The sequence below is a fragment of the Lethenteron reissneri genome, chromosome 18 (assembly GCF_015708825.2).
Source record: "Lethenteron reissneri isolate LAM-NWPU_2019-01 chromosome 18, ASM1570882v1, whole genome shotgun sequence".
NCBI lineage: Eukaryota > Metazoa > Chordata > Hyperoartia > Petromyzontiformes > Petromyzontidae > Lethenteron > Lethenteron reissneri.
Window position 1 is genome coordinate 13,334,615 of NC_083796.1, and position 22,709 is coordinate 13,357,323.

Sequence of the window (22,709 nt, forward strand, 5' to 3'; positions counted from 1 at the left end):
AAGCCAGAATCCATCTTCTCGGTTAAAATTGTCTCTGTGTTTGTATATGTGGATCGCCTCATGAACGAATCTCTCATGATAGCCAGATGGCTTGCAGAGAACCTCTGTCTTGGAGAAGTCAATGTCATGTGAGCCCACTGAGTTGTAACAGTGATCTGCCACGGCTGAGGTGTTTGTCCTACCGTGTTTCAGGTCTGCTTTATGTTCACGGATGCGGTCCGAGACATGTCGTAGATTATTGTTCTATCTATGTGACTTTACTGAAAGAACCATATAATATGACCTCCTCTGATAAGTTCCTATTTCAAATATAAGTACACATCTTTTTTTATAATGAAAGATAAAAAAGAAACACCTGAACAAACTTCCAAAATTGATTATTACTAAACATTTCTCGAGACAGAAGCATTTGATTATGCTGATGCTGGTTGCTATGAAATGCTATTTAACGCATTTATTTGTATTTTTTGCAGGTCCCTTATGTTTGGTAACCAATTCATATACCAGAGCATGCCCAGGCTTCTTTCACTCTGGTTGGATTTTGGAGCCAAGGTCTTCGAGCTTGAGAGAGGTGCAATGCGCAATTCCTTACCAAAAAGTCTCTGCTTGGATATGGGAATTACTTTGATTGATTTTCATCCATCATCAGTGGGAATGTGAGATGTACTAAAACTAACCATCTTCTGAAATATGGAATTAAAGACCCTTTGACATAATTCTCAGAAATAGTTGGTACCTTGCCTATATTTTCCCCGAAATCCAAAATGTAATAAAAAAAAATCAGTCTCCTTTCTCAATGAAGCAATGGCCTGTGTGCATCTGCCCTGACAACTCTGAGTCGGTGAGAGAAATCTTATCTCAAATTTGCAGTCCAGTCTTTCTATAACAGTCATGCTTTATCTAGAGGATATTTAAATATATTTAATTCATTTATTTTTGTGCAGGTATCTGACACATCTTCATGACCTCATAAAAATAAAATCGTCATTAAAAAACACATGCAGACACATGCATACGTGCAGAAAGAAATTACCTCCCTCATTTAGTCTTTCTTGGAGCAAGTACTCAACGAGATATACGAGAGAGTGGTGTGGTTGACACCATGCTCCGCTCATTGATTGGTGACCAAGCTGTACTCGGCAGCTCAAATGTGCAGTTTCTCATCTGTCACTTCTCTCTTCGCCAACCCATACCATTTCACACATTTTTACCTCCAGGCAACCGCTCAGAGCGTCAGCATCTGCCTGTTGCAGCCGACCTGGCCAGGATCATCAAGATCATGACGGAACACACACAACAGCTGGCCCCCTACCAGTTCTTCACTGCCTTCTCCCAGCTCATCTCACGCATCTGCCACCCGCACGCAGCCGTTTGTGCTGCTTTACAGGCTATCATTGTTAAGGTGCTGACACGCTACCCACAGCAAGCCTTATGGATGATGATGGCTGTCTCAAAGGTGAGGATCTATTCCTTCCATTGTCCTCGCCTTCATACTACATCATTCTCTTTTATTATGCTTTCATTCCCGCCATCTATCAACTTTATAAAGTAATAATGATAATGATTTGGTTCAATTGTTTTATAATCATGTGATAGCATGTGTAAGGAAATCGAGTGTTTGGGGTAGTAATGGTATAACACAGAAAATTGAGATGTCACAAGCTACTTCGAAACAATAGAGACGTCAACTTGAGTGTTGAGAGGGGTAATATATGTGTTACTGTATGGGCCAAAATTAACAAGAAAAACTGCAATACTCTTAGTTCTTTCGGTAAAGTCACGTAGGTAAAAAATGAGATTAAAATTAATAAAAATAAAATCACGACGTTCCGGAGGCAACCCAAGCTTCCGTTTTCAGGTGAAAAAAAAACCTGCAATGTGAGGGAGCATCTTGAACGTTCAAAATAAATTGTGGCAAGCACAGTAGATATAATTAGGAAGAAGTTGCAATGGGTGGGCCATTTTTATGGAAGATTACATGTCATGTTACTACGACAGGCATTGGGTTTGGAACTCGGCGACTTAAAGAAAGACTCAACGCCAGACAGTGAGATGCTGTAACAATGGACTTTTGAAGGACGTGTGTTCACTTTACAGCGGTAGCAAAATGAAGTAAGCTATGGTATTGTGTGGTGGCATTAACCAACATGTGCCGTTGTCATTGATATTGCTTCCAAGACTATTTCCCCACAGTTCCCACGTGTTATAATTGTGGCCGCATCCTTCTTTGTCCCCCTTATTAAATGTTCCCAGTCGTCACATACCACACGTGCCGAGCGCTGCAAGGCCATCTTCAGCAAGGCGGTGCAGGTGGATGGCTCCCTGAGAAAGTTCATCCGAGATGGCACAGTGCTGACCGACCTCCTGCTTGAGCTCTGCAACAAGCCAGTCAGTACTCTTTGGTTTTTTTCGGTAAAGTCACGTAGGTAAAACAATCAATGAAATAAATGAAAACAACTAAATTAAATCACGACGTTTCGGAGGCAACACAAGCTTCCTTCATCAGGTGTAAAAAAGGCAGAGCAAAATAACTGTAGCGAGAGTTATTTGTGATGAGACATTGTTACATAGGGTAAGAGGAGGGGGAGGAGCCAAGGAGGACGGGCACAGGATGGGGGGGATTGGGGTGTTGGTGCAGCCAGGAAGGTGAAGGTGGTACTACACGATGGAGCCACGGAGGGGGGGAGGGGGAACGCAGAGCGGGGGAGAGTAGCGGTTGAGGTTTAACATGGTTAATCACATCTTTCCAGTCAGTATCACCAAAGAAACTTCATGATTATTTAAGGCCTCAATACAGGCAGACCTCGCTTAGCGTGGCCCCATAGAACGCCGTTTTGTTACGGTGCTCTTTGTCCTGGAGAACATTTTTTCTTTAAAGAAATATAAAGAAAAACATCTACAAAGTGCGAGCGAGAACACGCAGCAGTGCTGGCCGAGGAAATGTAGAAATAACGTCAGGAATGCATTCCCATATATACTATGGAATAATTACCGCTTTTAGCGCCGATTTGATAGGCACTCCTCTAGGAATGCATCTTGAGTGCTAAGCAAGGTCTACCAATAACAGGGCTAGAGTGGAGCCGGAGTAGGTGATAGATGGACTATATTCGGAAGGGGTATGAGTTGAAAGAGAATTCGGATAAATATATAGAGACAGCATGTGTGTAATGTACTCACCGCAAAGGTCTCACCCACCGGTCCCCCCCCCCCCCCAACTTCTACGTCACATTATACAAAGGATACATGGTGAGCAAGATTGTTACATTGATTAATTTTATTTAAAAGTAGTCAATTACCACTTTTAATAATAATCCTCAATGATGTGGCAGGCTGAATTTAAATTAGCTCATAGCTTGTATTAGTCCAAAGGCCCGGCTCTAATGGAAACCTCATCCCTGATTTAGGTTTGGCTACCATTTATACAGGAAATATTAACCCAATGGAATGATATAAACATTTCATGATGAGCTCGGCCAAATTAGTTTTTGGGAATATTTTCACTGCTGGAACTTTTTGTGGTGACACATTCCATCCTACTCATGAATTGCTTGTTTTTAGTAAGAGTTTGCATCACAGCCATTGCTGTTGAGGGGCACCACCTCACCATCAATCCCTTTCGCTGCAAGAGCCCGTAGCAATTGTCAGAGTCAACTGAACTCATTTTCTATTGATGTCAATAAATGTATTGTCACGTGATGAGCCTATACCACCACACCTGATAGGCATTTGTTGTTATTTCACCACCATTCTAGGACTGCGATCAATGATGAGAACCACTCGGAGCTAGTTTGAGCATGATTTGCCGTCATACATTCATTGGCACACTTGGTTCTGCATAATTGCAGTGGTTCTGATCCTTAATGAAAATGTTAATTTGCTTTACATCTGTCACCCTCGCTGTAATGAGAATTACTGAACAGTGCTACCACCCACCATCCTTGTTCTAATTGTCACCGTCTCCCTCTGCCTTCTCTCATTGTTCAGTCAAAGGACAAGAACACCATGATGACCATGAGTGTAAACTTCCGTGGGCTGAAGCGCTTGGTCGAAGACCCCAGCTTCAGCAATGTGCTCATCCCGCTTCAGGCTGTCATGACGCCCACGCTGCCATCGACACCTGGGGGCCACGCCGACCATGACCCTTTCCCTGGCAACATGGCCTATATCGTGGGCTTCAATGACCCGGTGCTCAAAAACTTTTTTGTGGATATATTTGTTTTGCTAAGACATTTCTGAACTGGTTAATTCGACTATAAATAGCAGTAATAGCATACCAGCCTTTTGCAGCATGTTTCAAGTGCAAATATAGTATTGCCATCTAGTCATTAATTACATTATACTGGTAGGAACCTCCTGGTTACAGGAGGTGGGGAGGGGCTGGGTGGGGAGGGGCTGGGTGGGGAGGGTGGGTTTGGGTGGGGGGTTGGAGGGGTGGGGCTGGTTGGGGAGGGGCTGGTCACCCCATGGTGCCCTTATAAAACTCAACGTTTAACCTACTCACGCCGGCTTGTGCCCGTCCTCACAGTCGGGCATATTTGCGGAATACACCACGCCGCCATTGACCCTGGCCATTGACCGAGCAACCCAACGTTCCTACCAGCTCCCTCCGCAGGAATGTGTTATGTTATATATATTATGACAGGATAATTTTGAGTAACAGTATATTTTACAATACACCTGCGGTTAATCAATAAGCTTACAGGATACAGCTTATATATAATGTAGATTTAATGGCAATGCTTCATTGATACATGATTATCTACAACGCGGTTAATTAATAACACCCTTAGAAAGATTGGAAAACGTTATTCGAGTACACTTATTTGACGAATGCACTAAGGATGTTAAACACACTTTAAAATGATGAACATGAATTTTCATAGAATCTTTTTAAATGCATTCGAGTCTGCAAATACACTAGAATATTAAATAAACTGGACAATATATTGCACCACCAATTAGCATGGTTGGCTATGTACAGTGCGAAAGAAGTTAAACATTAATAATTTTTCATTTAGTTTCAGTCAAAATCTTAAGGGCATGACAATGCTTAACAATACACTTTCATAATAGTAATAATGCTAGTTGTAATAGAGTTTTAGATCAACTACCATGACACTTGAATGGAACTATGACTGCCTTTTCTGTGCAAGTGCTTTGTTAACGGAGATGTCATTCCGTTGTTAACAATCAGGTGGAGGTGTTGCATTCGCTGCAGCAACCCAAGAAGATCTGCATTCGTGGCAGTGATGGCCGGTCCTATACGATGATGTGCAAGCCCAAGGATGACCTACGCAAGGATTGCCGCCTTATGGAGTTTAACTCGCTCATTAACAAGGTGACCTTCATAAATTAATAACAAGAGTGGAAGGGTTGTACATCAACCCATACATACATAACACAAACAAATATTCCCGTGTAGCCTTAACACACTGTTAGGGCAAGTGCTATTCGCGAGCACCTATGAAGACCGGCGCAGTACATGAGGGGGTGGGTGGTTTGCACCACGCCAGACCGCCTTTGTGTCCCCAGATGTTTTTACGCCCTGCACCAGATACTCATTTTGAGGCTTTGTCGACCTCGGGGAGGCCCATCACTGGTTAAAATAATTTTCACTGGTATCGGCCATGAGTGGGTATCGAATTCGGGTCGCCCACACATAAACATATGCACAAAACTGTAACGCACATTTTTTTCTGCCTTGAAATTGCACTTTTATTTTCAGTTCGTGAAAGATGTCTGATTGTTCAAGTAATTTTTACCCAACTTTTGCATTTGGTGACCATCGTTTTTAAGCACACTTTTATTCTGATACTGTGGTGGATCGGCATCATGTGATGTGGCTTAATGACATCATCAAATAGTTGTCTATATTGGAGCATCCTGATGCAGGTTTGAAATTATTTTCATTGTTCTCAACAGCAGGCTAAACTGTGTTCTTCAAGGGTTTTTTTAATGCTTGCTTTTTGCAAGATTTGGTTATTTATCAGTTTGACCAGTTTACTCTCGCGTAGGTCTGTAAGAGCCATACAACTTTATACCAACCCTTTATTTACATTAGATACTTTTCTAGAGTTTGTTTGATCCCCTGCTACAGGCATACGGACAGGCAAATGGTGATATGGAAAGATATATAACATTAACGCTATAAACCTGAGTTGGAATGGGTTACAAATGGGCGAAAAGTGGATAGGAGGTAATTTGTGTGTGCTTGTGTGCGTACCGTCCCCGGTAGCGTTTAGCGCGCTCCGCTACGAACCCGGCAGGCTCACGGCCGACACCAATGACGATTATCTGAATCTATCCTGGGGCTCCCCTCGGTCGGCTTAGCCTCAAATGAGTACATGGTGCGGTGTGTAAACGTTGCCACTAGGGAAATAAGGCGACCGGGCGTGGTGGTAGACATCCACCCCCCTCGTGTGCCACAGTGCCGGCCTTCATAGGTGCTCTGGTAACAGCACTTGCCCCAACAGTCCATTAAGGCTATACTGGGGGGATCTTTGTCTTTGACAGTGCCTGCGCAAGGATGCCGAGTCCCGGCGACGTGATCTTCGTATTTGCACTTACTGTTGTGATTCCCCTGAACGAGGAGTGCGGCCTGGTAGAGTGGGTCAACAACACCGAGGGCTTCAGCAACATCGTCAAAAACCTCTACATTGAGAAGGGTGAGTGTCCTCTTAAAAACACACAGGCTTGATGCTAGTACTTGGGTGAGTTCTTAAAGTTTTGATTTTTAAAATCGCCTTTTGGTTCAATTGTGCGAACATTTTGCTTAAACAAAAGCTCAGTTTTTACTTGCACCCTGTATACTGAATACAAGTCGTGTTTCTTTGAAGAGGCTGAAACGTTTGGGTTAAAGTTTATTGTGTAATTATTTTAATATTCTAGTTAATGCGCATATTATTAATTTTCATAGACATTAAACATTTAATGGCTGAACCACATTTAATGTAGCCTTAATTTAGACTAATGAGTAGTGATTAGCATTTACAAAATACCCTACCCCTTCCTGATTGGTAAATTTAATTTTACAGCACTAGCTTCGCCCATTGCAGAAAACATTACTTGGACTTATACTACAACTTATTCAAAAATAATAAGTCGTATATTTGTATTACCAAATGGTATCAGTCTTTTACCAGACGTGTTTTTAAATCCCCTAAAAAGGAATTGTACATACATTTTACTAAATTCAAGCTGGCACCTCTCAATCAAGGCAAGGCTATTGAAATGTACAGAAAACACGTTCCACATCTCAGGGGAGACATTTCTAATGATGCTGTTATCATATAAAAAAATATCTCTAACATTATGACAGGGTCCTTGAATAATATGCTTTTGGTATTTTGAAATTGGAAGGAAATCCAAGTGGCCAAATACTCAAACTAATGTGGTGACGCGCAGTCCTACTACTTAAACCACTTCTTGTGGATGTTCACCACCACATAATATGTAATACTTTTGTAATAAAAAAAATAATAGTGATGGTGTATAACTGTGCTGAAGAACAACATATTTGGGTCTACACATCACACACAGCCACTAGTTTCTGGAAACTATAAAACTGTATAGAGGGATTGGGTGGCTTTCGTGACAAAGTAGAGAGGGTTGGGGTATTGGGGGTGGGCATAACCAATATCAAAACCCTTTCTACGTGCACCGTTACGTGTCTCTGCGCTTGTGCAGGTATTGGCCTTACCATGGCCGAGGTTAAGAAATTCGTCTTGCCGAAGGAAGCACCGCTGGAACAGAAGCTGCGCATGTACCATGAGAAGCTGCTGCCACCTCACCCGCCTATCTTCCATGAGTGGTTCCTGCGCACCTTCCCAGACCCCACCAGCTGGTGACTATACAAACTCCTCATACATAAATACAAATTCACCTCTCTGTACATAACTAGAAGTACATAAAACAGGTTTGCACTACCATGCAATTGTTAAAAAGATGAGTTCCTGGTGCAGTGGTATGGTGATCTCTGGGGTGATAAAAGCACCAGTTCATGTGTTGTCCCCGGTGATACCACCCCCTCGTGTACTATATCAGACTTCATAAGTTTGTTAAGATTTTGTCATTCCAATGATATATGCAGGGCAAAACACTATGTTTTGTATATCATGGTGTTCATCATACCTGTCAAACCCTTATCAGAGTGCTTACCTTATTGCAGAAAAATTCAGACCTTATTGGTTACCCCGTGCCCTTATAAATCTCAGCGTTCATCCTACAAAGTCCCATCACAAGGGAGAAAAACAAATAGACAAAAAAGTGCCTGTTTTGAAACAGCTGTATGCTGTATGGACCTGGAAAACTCAATATCCCTGTACAAGAATACAGGTAAACCGTATGGGTTGACAGGTATGGTTCATGTGCATATGCAGGTGTGCATATGACACAGTGTGCAGATACTGTGATGTGTGTGTGTGCGCACCCTATGTGCATGTGTGCATAACAGGTACAGTAGCCGCCTGGGCTACACCCGCTCCACAGCTGTCATGTCCATGGTGGGCTACGTGCTGGGGCTGGGTGACCGCCATGGCGAAAACATCCTCTTTGACTCTCTGACTGGCGAGTGCGTGCACGTCGACTTCAACTGCCTCTTCAACAAGGTGCTTCTGGGTGTTGGTGGCACACGGGCTAAATTGGGTGGTATCTTTGTATTTTCTGTTTTGGTTATGCTTGTGGAGTGTTATTACATGGTGGGTACAGGAGGTGCTATGGTCCTGGTGATCCAGGTTCAGTTTTTTTTTACTTGAACTTCACCAGTAGCACTTGGTATTTGATAATTTTTTGGACCTACCCTATGTTGAGTTCTTAATTTTTGTGTGCCAACAGTACCAGTAAGAAAATAAGGTGGCCAGTTTTGGTGTTGTTTAGTTTTAATTGTATTGTATTGCAGGGGTTGGCTCTTGTGGTGTTGTGGTTGTTATGTTGGGGTAGTAGTTATAATAGTGGTGGGCTGCCGCCTCCGCTTGCGGGGGTCCGCGCGGGCGGCATTCAGCGCCGCGCTCGACCTCGCGCCGCGTCCTTCGCCTGCGCGCGGTTTTTCTTTGCGTCCGCGTCAACTCGGGACGGTTTTTCCCGTGATGGAGTGGAGAATGCCGCGATGGCATAGAGAAGGCCGCGATGGCGTGGAGGAGGCCGCGATGGCGGGGGGAGGATGCCGTACTACACTTATCTTACACCGACTCGCTCACACATCCTTCACTCACTCACACAACCACTGACCCATTCACTCATCATACACTAATTCACTCATCATACACTCACTCATCATACGCTGACTCACACATCATACAGTCACACTACCACTGACTCACACATCATACACTGGGAGTGTCATGCTGCCAGCTGTGGCTGCAAGTTTGGTCGTACGTGTTATGTATATCGTTTATTGTTCAATTTGAATCACAGTTCCTATGATTACTGTTGTTACATTGTTTTTATAGCCTTGTTTTGGCGATTTCGAAAACATGTGGTTAAGCCATGTTTCTTGCGGATGTGCGGAGTTGGCCTTGATAACTTTAATCTAAATTGTCTTGTGGTTGTTATTCTTTGACTTGCATCACATTGGGATTTTTGCACACAGATTTGTAATACGGTGGGGTTTTTTTTCTGGAAGATTTGCTGGTTTGTCCAGGATGTTTATGTTGCGCGTCATCGCTTTAAGATGTTCTCTGTTCATATTTTGTTTGTTGCGGTTGCACCCGACTCAAGAGCCGCATGGCTCACAGGGCTATACCTAATAAATTAAACTTGAAACTAATAGTGAGAGTTGTGGCTATGTTAGAGTTGGTGGTAATGTTTGTGGTGGCATTTGTCGTTTTTGTGGTAGTGGCTAATTGTTGTGATAGAATATATTGTGTTCGTGCTCATAGTAATGGCAGTGGTAGCATAGACAGAATCACAAGAGGATAGGGTGACCGATGACCCGTGATCTGGCAGACAGTGTGCGAAAAATAGACTTTGACCCAGTCACAAAAGTTGTATGGGTGACCACTGGTGGGTGGGCAGTAGCTAGGGCATTGTACATATTTACAATTTAATGATAACATCCATACTGCATTTAAAATGTATTGTACTTTAGATTGTTCAAGTAAAAAAAACAGTGTTGCTCAATCGAGAGATGCCGTAGTCAAGGGGTGGATCACTGGGGGGGTACCAAGTTACTCTATTAGTAACGTGCATCGCTACGGCAAATAACAATCATCAAAACTACCATCATGTGTCCATGGCTCACAACTGACCTCTTCGCCCCCCACCCCCACTTTTTAATCATCCCACCTTTTCCATGTCATCATCCTGAATTCTTTAATGGTGTGCGGAAAACGTGTTGGCGCGCAGGGCCTGACGTTTGGTTATCCGGAATTGGTCCCAGTTCCGGCTCACTCACAACATGGTGCATGCCATGGGCCCCATGGGGCTGGAGGGGCTCTTCCGGCGTGCCTGCGAAGTTACCATGCGGGTTATGTGCGACCAGAGGGAGTCCCTCATCAGGTACATTTCCTCTTAGAATGTGGTGGAATTTTGGTGCTTCTCTGGATTTTGACTTGCCTTCCTCGCACCCCCAACCTGATTACTGGGTTCACAAGTATTGAATTTAATTTTTTTAACATAAAAGTATGATTTTTCATTATTTTTCAAACAAAGATTATTTTATACGTATCTTTATTGTTACTGCAAAACTATATTCTTTCAATATTCAATAAAACCATAATACTGTAGTGGGTGATAAACGGGAGGAAGCTTTCTCTGAGGCAACATGTTTATTACAACTTGGCAACTACAATACAAGGCGTAACGGCCACTTCACCCGATGTGCTACGTAGCCGGCTAGCTCTCCTCTTGGCTATCCCTACGGCTACCCTGCCGGGGGGAGGCTTGAGTCTTCTCTAATGTCTTCACTGGTTATAAGCTCGGAGCTTCACTGGTACAATTCCAGCCTCACCCTAACCAGGGGTTCGGCTTTGCCCAGAGGGCTCTTCTCTTCAGGGCTCCAGGTTGGTCTTCAGCCGGACGATACTGAGCCGAGCCGTTCAGGACCCTGGCTTATATACAGGGTCCCGGCTCACTCCGCACCTGGCCACCACGCCTCCCTTCCAGAACCTTCTCGAAGGCCCTGGAGAATGGCCTCATCCCCCAGGCCCCCTTCCCGGGGGCCTGGGGTCCCAACCGTTGGTCCTGATGCTTCCCCCCAGGGATTGCCTCGGGCCAACTGCCCCTCATCATCATCACTCTTGGGCAGGTCCCGCCTCCCTTCTGCTCTCTACTGGCCTGAGCTCGTACTGCCGGCCATGAGTCGTGGCGATCGTGGCCAACCATGCCACTACAATGCTTTAGTTTTTATCCAATTTTAACGCAAGATGCAATGATTAATGGGATGTATATATTTTATTTTAAAGTATAACTCTTCACATGCCATCCTATCTGGGATTCTTTCCATTTTTGGCAGATCCAGAAGGATTTCCTGATAAAACAGACGATGAATAAGAATTAATTTTAGCCTTGGGAACACCAAGATGAAAATGTGCAATGCACCACACCTTCCTCTTGTGTACAATAGGTTTAGGACCATAAACACAAATTGAAAACAGACCACAGGAGTGTTTAAGACAAAGTTGAAGTGACCTCAGCATTAATACAATTATTTGTAATAAATACAAAAATAAAAGTTCTACGTAAAGATGTGATCACCACCATTGGCATTATGTCACCCCCATGGAAATGAGCATTGCACGTATATGTGTATATTTTCCATGGGTGCCAGTGTGCTGAAGACCTTCATCCATGACCCGCTGGTGGAATGGAGCCGGCCGTTACATGGGTCTTGGAGTGGTTCGGCCAACGAGGCTGGGGAAGTGGTCAACGAGAAGGTGTGAATGCACACACACAGTTTAACACACAGTAGTTAGTAGTACTAGGCTTTTGCGACCACTATCATCCATTAGAGGGGCTTAAACCCGCCATCACCACAAAACGTGCCAATTAGTTACTACTTCAGCACACCGGTGTGTTGGAGAGTAAACCCACAACATTTACACACAAACATTTATATTGTTACACTTGCACACCAGCATGTTGGCAGTAGGCTATTCACCCAGGGAGGTACAAAAGCCCCCATCCTAAGATGTTACTTATAATATGGAGGAATCCGATAAGCTACAAACCTCTTTTCCACAGATGTCCACTGATTTTGCGTTGATTTGGTTATGCCTATTCCAATGTATTGTCTATTCACTGTGTAATGCACTAAGGAAGAAGATGATGCCTGTATCATGGGACCTCCTTTACCAGTACCAAAATATGAGAATAGGTTTTCCTCTTTTTTTCTGGCAGCAAAACAGGTTAATGCAGACATTATTCCTTGTAAAAGGATTCAGTTTGGTGTTTTAACATCTAAACACCTAGATTTGAAGCGTTCTTCACTGCAAGGATTCATACTCTTAGGTTTTTTAGGTAAAGTCACGTAGGTGAAAATACTAAATTATAGAAATAATAATAGAAATAAAATAATAAATCACTTATTTTATTTCTATTATTTTATTATTATTTATTTTCACCTATGTGACTTTACCGAAAATACCTAAGAGTATCTAAACACCTGTTTTGTTGCCAGAAACAAGGGGAAACCTATTCTCGTGATGCCTGTACTGATGTGTCTTACACTCGGCGTACCTGGGTCAAACAGTTATGCATTTTATTTCCGAGGCCTGCACACATAATAAACCACTGGGAGGCTGTATCATCGGCATGTACAACATTTGGGGTTGCTGCATTAGCATCTAGACACTTTTACATTACATCTGAACAGAGATTGTGGTTTTAAATAAATTGTTATAGATATCAGATCTTGGACAGGCTGATCCCTTTTCTGACTTGGCTGTTTTTTTGTACATGTATTCCGTATGTTTTCTGAGATAGTTTATTTTTCTTAATGTGACAGTGAAGAGCTTGCCAGGATTGCAAGCTGGGTGTTTTCCATTGTTAGGCGTTTGCACAAACATATTAGCCATGCAACTATTTGACCCCCACCCCCCAATTTGATTCGAGAATACATTTGTAATGACTCATTTTATTTTCTGCTTCATGTTGTTCTGTCTGTGAACTGTCTTATTGTTTTACTAGCCTCAATGTAATGTTTGAACATCATTTGCATGAAAATGTTTTTCTAAGATGCAATGAATTGATGAATCGTAATATGACTTGTACATTCAATTATAGAAATATTAAAGCACCTCCTGTTAGTCTGACTAGAATGTTGGGCAAGTACTCTTAGTAAGACATGCACTGACCCTTGAACGCAACAATAAGTATGTACTCTTTGGTTCTTTCGGTAAAGTCACGTAGATATAAAAATAACTATTAAATTTCGACGTTTCGATAGCAACACAAGCCATCATCTTCAGGTGAAACAACACAGCAGGCGGACTGCTGAGGCAGGAGGAAATGTAGCGAGAGCCACCACAACCAGAGGCCACATACGCCTGTGGTGGGCACAACACAAGGGCAAGTGAGCGGGGCTAGGGATGGAATTTGCAAGTAAATGCAAGATCCTGATTTATTAGTTATTTTTTATATCTACGTGACTTTACCGAAAGAACCAAAGAGTGAATTCCTGCAGTTACGAAAGCTTCAAATCAAGAATAAGTATGTAATTATTCACTTTTATATGCCCCAAACAACTGTGCACCAATTGGTTGAGAGGTGGAGTGTGTGTGGAGTCACGAGTTGTATCTTAATATTTTCATGGCACTTAATGTAATATTACACCTCGAAGTGATTGCAAAATGGTTTAACATATTAACCAAATAGCTGCAAAATCTATAACCCTGACAAAAACACATTACAATGAAGTAAACATTCAGTGTATTTTCTCATACAATACACACATCTGTTGTCTGTGGGGCCGTGACTGTAGGCCAAACAGATTGTGCAGGACATCGAGCAGCGCTTGCACGGCGTGATCAAGAACCCCAACAACAAAGTGCGTGGCTTGCCGCTATCCATCGAGGGCCACGTGCATTACCTCATCCAGGAGGCCACCAATGAGAAGCTGCTCTGTCAAATGTACCTCGGTTGGACTCCTTTCCATTAGGACGGTGATCCTCCAACCAACATGGACCATCTACCATCCATCATGACTTGCCTACCGTCCAAAATGAGCCGACTTAAACAACTTGTCCTTGAACTTTTAAAATGGCCGTTTTGTCATGGACCACCTGCTTTCTGGTATGAACCACATTATGCTCATTTTTGAGCTCCTCAACAATGTCACTCAAACATTTTATATGTCCAATCTGTCCCACTCATCACCAAATCTGTAATATGAAGTACCTTTCTCCAACACAGGCTGACTACTGAATAAAATAACCTCGCAACTGGAAATTCAAGCAATTGTCTCAATTTGAGGTCACATTTAAATACATTTCAAATACATGAGTAAGAATTATGTTGTCATTACAACTATACAGGCAGACTTTGCTTGGCGTGATCCCGTAGAATGCTGATTTGGTATATCCCTGTTTGTCTTGAAGACATTTTTTTTTACTAAAAAGAGTGTAAGAATTGTTTTTGTAAAAATCATCTACAGGACAAAGTGTTTACGAGTGAGAACATGCACCAGCGCTGGCTGAGAAAATGTACCCGCCCCCATGAATCGCTCAGCCAATGAGTTAATAGCTTATGATGGTGGTGAGGAAGGGAAGGAGGAGGAGATGATATTTTTTGGAAGGAGAGTCCCCTCCCATTTAAACTTCAGGAAGCTGAAATTCTGGGGGTTTTTTCTTTCTCTTTTCTGTCTTTTTTTTTTACTTGGACCTGATTGAGGCGCACCAGGTTTGAGTTTTACTAAAAAAGCCTGTTTGTTTTTGCCTTCTAAGAATGTTCCTGAAGTGTGACATTGTCTGGTCATTCCACACACTACTGTTACGGCGGTGACTCATCCCGACCCATACAAGTTCTAGCAAGCGCGTCGTATCCCAAGACATTTTTTCTCTCGTCAAAACACGACGTATACCAAATTCGACATACTGTATTCCAAAGCGGTTGTATACCGAGGTACGACTGTATAGCCTGTGGTATAATGACCCCTTTTCGCGCTGATTCGATTGGCACTCACTTCTCCAGGAAAGCACCTTCAGTGTGCTCGGCGAGGTCTGCCTGCAACATGTTACGTATCTTTTGATTTAAAGCTTTCATGACTGCAGGGATTCATCTTCTTGGTTCTTTCGGTAAAGTCACGTAAAAGGGAAGTAATAAAATAATAAAAATAAATTTAGCTGTGACGGTTTCACCTGAAGACGGAAGCTTGTGTTGCCTCCGAAACGTCGTGAGAATTATTTTATTATGTTTTATTTTTATTATTTTATTACTTCCCTTCTACGTGACTTTACCGAAAGAACCAAGAAGATGTTACGTATCATTTCATGTTTGAGGTTGCCACTGCATTTGACCCATTCCAAAGTTGGTATTTAAATAGAGAAATACATTGGAGAATGTTTCATTAATGTATTTTTAATTCACTTGAATATGCTTATTATTTGGAAAGAATACATTTTGTATATATGCTTTCATCACTACAACTGTACATCTGATGAAAATAAACATTTGACAACCTTTTGTTTGCCCCTCATAACAAAGGTTATAATCATAACTTTTTGCATACTTTTTGCCAAGAATGTGTGAAGTGAGAAATGCATTAAAAGGCATTACGGTCATTAAGTGTTTTGAAATGCCTGCACCATAGCTACGTCGTCCTCCAGCCCCCACACTCCTTCAAATGGGATCAGGGTGAAGCTGGAGAGTTGTAGGGAAAATCCAGGCACCATCATCTTCTCGTGAGTACGAGTGGCAGCCCACGAACAAAATGATGGCTGCCCGAGTTGAAGTTCATGCACCTTGACGCAAAACAGATGCCTGACTGTGAGGGCGGGCACAAGCCGGCGTGAGTAGGTTAAACGTTGAGTTGTATAAGGGCACCATGGGGTGACCAGCCCCTCCCCTCCCAGCCCAACCCTCCCCACCCAGCCCCTCAGCACCCTCCCCTCTACCCAGCCCCTCCCCACCCAGCCCGACCCCTCCCACCCCCCACCCAGCCCCTCCCTGCCCCTCCTTGTACGACGGACACAATAATCCCCTGTGGGCTGGTGTAACCAGGGAGGTTCCACCAGTATGATCCACTGCTCAGGTTCATCTTACCTGGGTTGTGTGCATGCAACCTATGATCGCGTATCGATCACTGACCAAATTGGGATAGATCGTGGGAGTCGAAGTGCCAGATGATGCCCACACAAAACAGTGGGACTGCTTCTGGGCATAGGTGTACACAAAATAGTTGTTTCCAAGGAAGAGATGCAGGATTTGGGATCTCAGGACAACCGGTAAGCTCACAGCAAACTGCAGCTGCACAGATCCTTCCATTTTTTTAATACACGTGTGTTGGCAGCATCAATTGTTCGAACCAGATGCCACATGAGGGTGTGTTCAATGGAACTGTGGTAATTGCAATACCAGGAATACCATAACCAGGATCGTTTATTGGGAACCATAGTTCAACGGATATTAGTAAATAAATGCCAACAGGTGGAGCTGGGTAATTCCTAATGGATGGGGATGTAGTTGAATGGGCACCATCTTTTGTTAAGCAGGAGGGACAATTATTTGGGTCCAGTGTGCCCCCCTGCATGTTAAATGTGTAGTGACTGTGCTTGTCACTATGGTGCCGGGGCTTGCGCAGCCACGGCCGGTAATGTGTTGTCATTACGGGCAGCCCGAGTTACGGGGTGTAGTACCACCAGCCCCAGTGGGGCTTGGGTGCGTGCTGGTTAGCGTAGAGGCACCGCGAGCAGTGTGCGGTGCGGGCTCCCGGTGAGGGAGCGAGAGGAAGCGTCAGCCAGCCAGGGTTACCTTGGGGCATGATACGCTGGTTGACCTGCTGTCACGTGACCGGACGATATTGGAGAGGGGGGGGCACCGGTGGACGGGGGCCGTGGGGCGGTCACGTGGTCCAAAGCTCTCGGGAACCTTTGAGGAGGAGCTCGAGAGGCCTGGAATGTGGGCGGGGTGAAGGGTGGAGCTAGCCCTGGGGGCATATAAGGAGGGCTCCGTGAGGAGCACGGGGTTCTTCCTGTGCTGGTGTTATGAAGATCCACGTCGGTGAGAAGAAGCCTCTCGCCACGCGCTCTGGGAACCAGCTTGGTGGTCCGGACTGGGATAGCGAACCGTGCTTCTCGGGTGTAGATCGTGTTGTGTTACGTGTCAATGCGGAATAAATAGTGTTGCTCCCAAGATAACGTCTGCGACTCCGTTGGACTCACTACAAATGCAAACATTTCTAAATATCCTGAGTTCATTATCCAAACATGCCTTTGTCCTGGGAGGTACAGAATTTAATAGAATATTCAGAACCAATGGAAATAACCCCACCGATCTTAGCTGTGGTCAGGTATTTAACCCTTGGTCACTTGTATTTGTAGCAGTGCACAAACCATTATACCACCAATACACTGCCCTATCATGGGGTGAAGTATGGTCAAATAACCCCACAACCAACATGGGACAGCATAGGGATGCTTTCAACGGTATATTAACAAAGGGCTGTGTTATTATAACGTTATCTTCTGAGTCGCAAAACGAGATGTCGCCCTAACAGGCATGCAGATGGACACTACGAACACGTTCAACCAAATTTGGAAACATTCAACCTTTGTTGCAAGGTGTTAAATCAGGACTGAAAACAAAATGAACACTGCCCACATTAGAATGACATCCTTTATTCTAGCGTGATCTTATTTTTAATAAGGCCTTGGTGTGTGAGAGCATCAGTTTCCAACCAATCAAATGCCTTTTCGTATAGTCTACAAAAGTTAATCTACTTTGCAGCCTTCGTCGTGAATGTTTTCACTTGTAGGTATTTCATAGCAAATGACGTGTGGTAGGTTTCGTGGAAATGTAGGTTTTTGTCGCTCTGGTGGAAACAAAACGAGGTGATTATGGACAGATGTAGAGGCTTTCCTGGTGGTTGTGGTCAAATGGATGTCTTAAAAATATTTGACAAGTTGGCAAAAAAAAAGCAGAAAAACATGATAATTATACCTCATTATTTATTACTCAAAAGATACCAATCCTTTAAATGTATAAATGTGCAATAAATTATTATGGAATGTTGTATTTACAATCTGATATTACTTTTAGCTCTTTGGCATTAAAACATGCTTGTTTGCCTTCAGTATGTACTGTGCTTCCATTTGCTGCACCAGGAGCAAACGGTCAACAGTAATCATTACAATGTATAAACAGCAAAGGCAGGTGACAGCTTAACTGAAAGCAACAGTCCCAGTTGCTACATTGACATTTCGTAACAAATGACAAAAACAAACTCAAAGTAAAAACATGTTAAGGAGGAACGAATCAGTGTTTTGGTCAATAGAAGTTACTTGCCTGAACTCGTTACCAATTCTGAAGGGTATACTTGGCCCATTATATACTATTCTGCATTGTTTTATTTTCAGAAAAATGATAGTCGTTGCCAAAAAGAAAAACAATGCACAACTAGGGTCTATAAAATCCACACCTTCATATTTAAACTTTAATAAACAGAATGTGGTATAAAAATAAACAGCTTTAAACACCCTTGCTCAAATCTGAAGCACTGCAGTTTTGAAATATGAAACAAACATTTGGGTTTTATTAATATAGTTATTTTGCTAAATTTTTTATGTTTTTTTTACAAAAGAAATGTACATTTGTAACATGTAATTAACTTTGCAAACAATTTTAACTAAAACCGTAATGTACACCGTCAGCTACAGAAATATGCTACAAAGGCAACTGACGTTCTGGTGTTCAAGGTACACTTTTTTACAAATGCACGTACATGTGTTTAGAAAATACACACAGCTAACACCGCACTTCCACTACAAAATGCTTTCCCCAACAGAAGCATCTCCATGTAGTTGTAAAAATGAACAAAAAGGCACAACATTGAATAGACGGCTCATGTCGGTGAGAAATAAAGTCTACAAATACGTCTTTCTGCAGTGTTTAAAGCTGGTCGGCAGATGTTTTCGTATACACCAATCGGAGTAAAACTACCTTACCATTAATTTTCAACTAATGCCAATATGTAAAAATGTGAACTAGAAGCTCTGCATTGTGGAAACTTTAAACCAAATGTAAGAAGGCAATATGAGAAATTCTGAACTGGTAGCAGACAGTGCAAAATAAGTGTCCCAGTCATCTGCAATAATTTGGGAATCAACGGGTGCCCCCTCATTCCCCTGTTCCTGCTGAACTCGTTGCTTTGCCTCGCCAGCAGAAAACTGCGGCCTGGCAGGGATTTGCTGAATGGTGCTTCACTTCACCCATTTGCGTGAGCACAAGTGTGTCACAACGGTTCTCACAGTGTGCAAAAGGCCTCGTTCAGTCATTGTGTTGTTGAAAGAAATCACTGGATCTCGGTGTCGTTGAAAGTGGCAGTTCTTTCTGGTGTCGATGCCAGCTCTGTTGTTGATGCCAGCTCCTCCAGTGTTACCGCCAACTCCGGCGTCGACCCCGGCTCCGGTGTCGACACCGGCTCCGGCGTCGACCCCGGCTCCGGTGTCGACACAAGCTCCGGTGATGCGCATAACAGTAATGAAGCTTCCACCGCTGGTACAGCTGCCTCTTCTCCCAGCTCCTGCTCGATATCCTGTTCTTCTTGCTGCTCGCTGGCAGCGTTGGCTGGTGTCGTATCGCCACCCACCTTGGGCTGCTGTGAGGTCGGGTCGCCTGCTCGTCGCTTGCCCAGCGACTCGAACCAGCTCGCGCTGCCGTGTGCGGCCCGTGTGAGCAGCGCCGTAGCAGAATGGAAGCCGCGCATGTTTTTGCCGGACGTGATGAGCTCGCCGAAGCCCTCCTGGTGCGCAAATGCATAGCCCGAGCGGCGCGAGCCTGTGCGGTGCACGCGGTGCAGCCTCAGCGTCTGCGGCTTCTGCTTGCGTCGCTGTCGCTGCATGTAGCGCTCCTGTGTCGGTAAGAGAATGGAATTGCAGGTGCATTCGTTAAAGAAAATAATCCTTTTGTCATTTTATTTATTGAGCACTTATTGACATGTCTTGTTTTTAGTAGTGCCTTCAGATACAATTGCAAATACATTTTGATTTTTTTATGGTTAATTAGGGAACACATTTTCTTATAAGTTTAATGTTTCGCAAATGCGTTATTAAAAACAAAATGCTCAATAAATGTTGGCACAATTTTTTAACTAGGAATGCACGTGGTGAAAATGTACATCTGTGATGTTAAAAAGTACATTAAGTTTACAAAAATACATATATGTTAATGACATTTAGTCACATTTCTTTTCTATAAATATAAGCTAAAACATTTTAGCATTATGTTTATGGGTAATTAGAGTTTGCTTGAAGTAGAATTTCCCAGGAATGCATCCCTTCTGTATAGCAAGGTTCCAGTATCCCAAACCAATCCCAACTTAGAGCTCTGCGTCCCGTGTGTGCGCGTGAGATGGACTCGTCACCTTGTCGCTGAGCGTGGGCCGCAAGTCGGTCTTCAAGAAGCGGAATGCGGCGATAGGCATGATGCATACAATGGTGGTCAGCGCAATCACCAGCCACACAGATGGCTGGTTTAGCGTGTTCCGTGCTGTGCCTGCAGTGACAATGCATATTCAACACATCAGTCATTGTTTCTAGCTTTCTTGGGTACGGGACGCCTACCAGAACATGCATTGGCAAGAAAATATTACAATAATTACATCCTGGAGTTTGCTGGTACAGCCCCTAAGTGACATTTTAGTGCTGGTGCAATGGAGGTTAATGCAAGTTAATTTGTATGAATGTACCACACTTTGAATTTCAGGTCATGTAGATGCTTGTGTCTTTGGGACCCCAAGTTAACTACTTGGCTGCTCCTTATCTCAGAGCCACTAAACGGCACTTAACACTTGTTAAAACTAAACATGGGAAATGCAGCTACCTCCTCCATTAGTGGCGATTTACAGAGTCGTCCAATTGTAATGGCGGTGATGTGCAATCCATCGATGACTTCGTCGATCATCGCATACCCTTTTGCAGGAGTTACAAATTAAATCTATCTGATAACCCTAGATGCCATTGAATGTCTTCTCCAAATCCAACATAGTTTTAAAAAATGTCCGTTGTCTTTTAAATGCCATGTGAAAGAATTACCCCAACTTTAAACTGCCAATTATTTTATCTGTGCTGGCAAAAGTGTTAAGTTTAAACAGAAATGTTTGCACTGCTTGATCTATACATTGACAAATACTTGTTTTCAAAGATCAGACGCTTGAACTAGATTTCCTCAGCCTGCAATAGGTCACTTACGCACCCTTCCTCGTGCCACCCCACTGTAAAGTGAATATCAAGTTAAGGGTCAAAACTCACCCACCTTAGTAAAAAGATAAAGACAATATACTCAATCTTGATGCACCGCAAAGAACAAATATTCCCAATAAATAATGGTCCTCAGTGTCCCTGATGCCGCCGCCACCACCACCATTATAATTAGGATGGCGTCTGCATCATCACCGCACCTATGAAGCGAAACTGGGACGGGAAGATGCTGTAGAGGCCGGCGCTGTACATGGCGAACATGATCGCAAAGTAGACAGCCACGCTGCCCCAGATGAAAAAGTGGTTGATGGCCGTCCAGTAGGCTGTGTCCAGACCCATCTGGAATGAAAATGCATACACAGTGCATGGCTAAGAGTCAAACCCTTTCCCCAGGATGGATAATCACTTTCCAGTTAATATAAAGGGGTGTCCTGGAATAACTTGCTAATTCATATTTAGTTAAGATAACCCTTGGCAGCTTACTTGTAACTTTTACAATCCACTTTGGACCATTTTTATTGTATCTCTCAACAGATGCTTGTGCAATTACTATTTTAATTTATCAAGTCTTTTACCAGGACACCCCTCGTTTATTATTATTTTTTCTGGACAATAAAACGCACTTTTCCCACCCGCAAAGTTCAGAATCCATTATATAATCTGACAGGCATGTGATGAGATTTAAATACCTTTATTGATGCTTGGCACACGTTTGTGGCACCAAAGCAAATGTCAACAAGATGCCAAAAAAATTGTTCAAACCAGACAGTGGACTTGCAAACACTCTCCAGATGCCCCGTGTTCCCCAGGCCCTCGCAGTTACCCACAAAGGAAGGGGGCAGGGGGAAAAGAAGAGCAGCTGTGGAGTCGGTCACCTGCAGGCTGACGACGATGATGAGCGACGTGGAGACGGCCACAGCCAGGGACTGGTGGTCGGACAGTCCGGTTCCGTCATCGCGCACCGCCTCCACAAAGGCAGCGTACGGCACAAAGAAGAGCACGACTGACGTGTAGATGCCCTGCCCGATGCAGATGAAGAATTCGCGCTTGTTGAACAGCAGGTTAAGCTGCCCCGGCTCGTAGAGCTTTGGGCAGTCGATGCTCCATTGGTCGTTGATGTCCTGCGAGCGAAAGAATGGGATTTCATCGTAGGAGCTTTGTTCTGGGTCGCAACCGTTACGTCCTAGGTTCAAATCCATGGTAGGCTCTCGTATATGGCCAGTTGGTAATCTCAAATCTCGTGATGAGTGGATTCTTAATAAAAAAAATAGCTCCTACTGTACAAACTTGGTTTTGAATTAATAGCCCAGCGTAGCTACATAGACAGGTTCAGAATTTAGGTAAAGAGACAACCAATCACCA

General features: G+C 43.5%; 2 protein-coding genes across 4 annotated transcripts in view; one reads left to right on the forward strand and one right to left on the reverse strand.

The window, feature by feature from the left end:
• LOC133343889 (serine/threonine-protein kinase ATR-like) overlaps positions 1-15,612 on the forward strand; it is a 57,515-nt gene extending 41,903 nt beyond the window's left edge. The window contains 13 exon segments of the mRNA XM_061553862.1: positions 474-571; positions 1,218-1,456; positions 2,254-2,388; positions 3,985-4,185; positions 5,195-5,338; positions 6,514-6,567; positions 6,569-6,665; positions 7,687-7,843; positions 8,453-8,606; positions 10,342-10,374; positions 10,376-10,494; positions 11,765-11,870; positions 13,916-15,612. Coding sequence (XP_061409846.1) covers positions 474-571; positions 1,218-1,456; positions 2,254-2,388; positions 3,985-4,185; positions 5,195-5,338; positions 6,514-6,567; positions 6,569-6,665; positions 7,687-7,843; positions 8,453-8,606; positions 10,342-10,374; positions 10,376-10,494; positions 11,765-11,870; positions 13,916-14,092 — 1,714 coding nt within the window. The 3' untranslated portion in view covers positions 14,093-15,612.
• A 2,469-nt stretch (positions 15,613-18,081) lies between these two features.
• Positions 18,082-22,709, reverse strand: part of LOC133343890 (phospholipid-transporting ATPase ID-like) — a 99,900-nt gene continuing 95,272 nt past the window's right edge. For all 3 annotated transcript variants that reach the window (XM_061553865.1, XM_061553863.1, XM_061553864.1), the window contains 4 exons: positions 22,223-22,468; positions 21,548-21,686; positions 20,513-20,643; positions 18,082-19,999 (listed from right to left, as the gene is read on the reverse strand). In XM_061553865.1, coding sequence (XP_061409849.1) covers positions 19,442-19,999; positions 20,513-20,643; positions 21,548-21,686; positions 22,223-22,468 — 1,074 coding nt within the window. In that variant the 3' untranslated portion in view covers positions 18,082-19,441. The remainder of the gene's footprint in view (positions 20,000-20,512; positions 20,644-21,547; positions 21,687-22,222; positions 22,469-22,709) is intronic.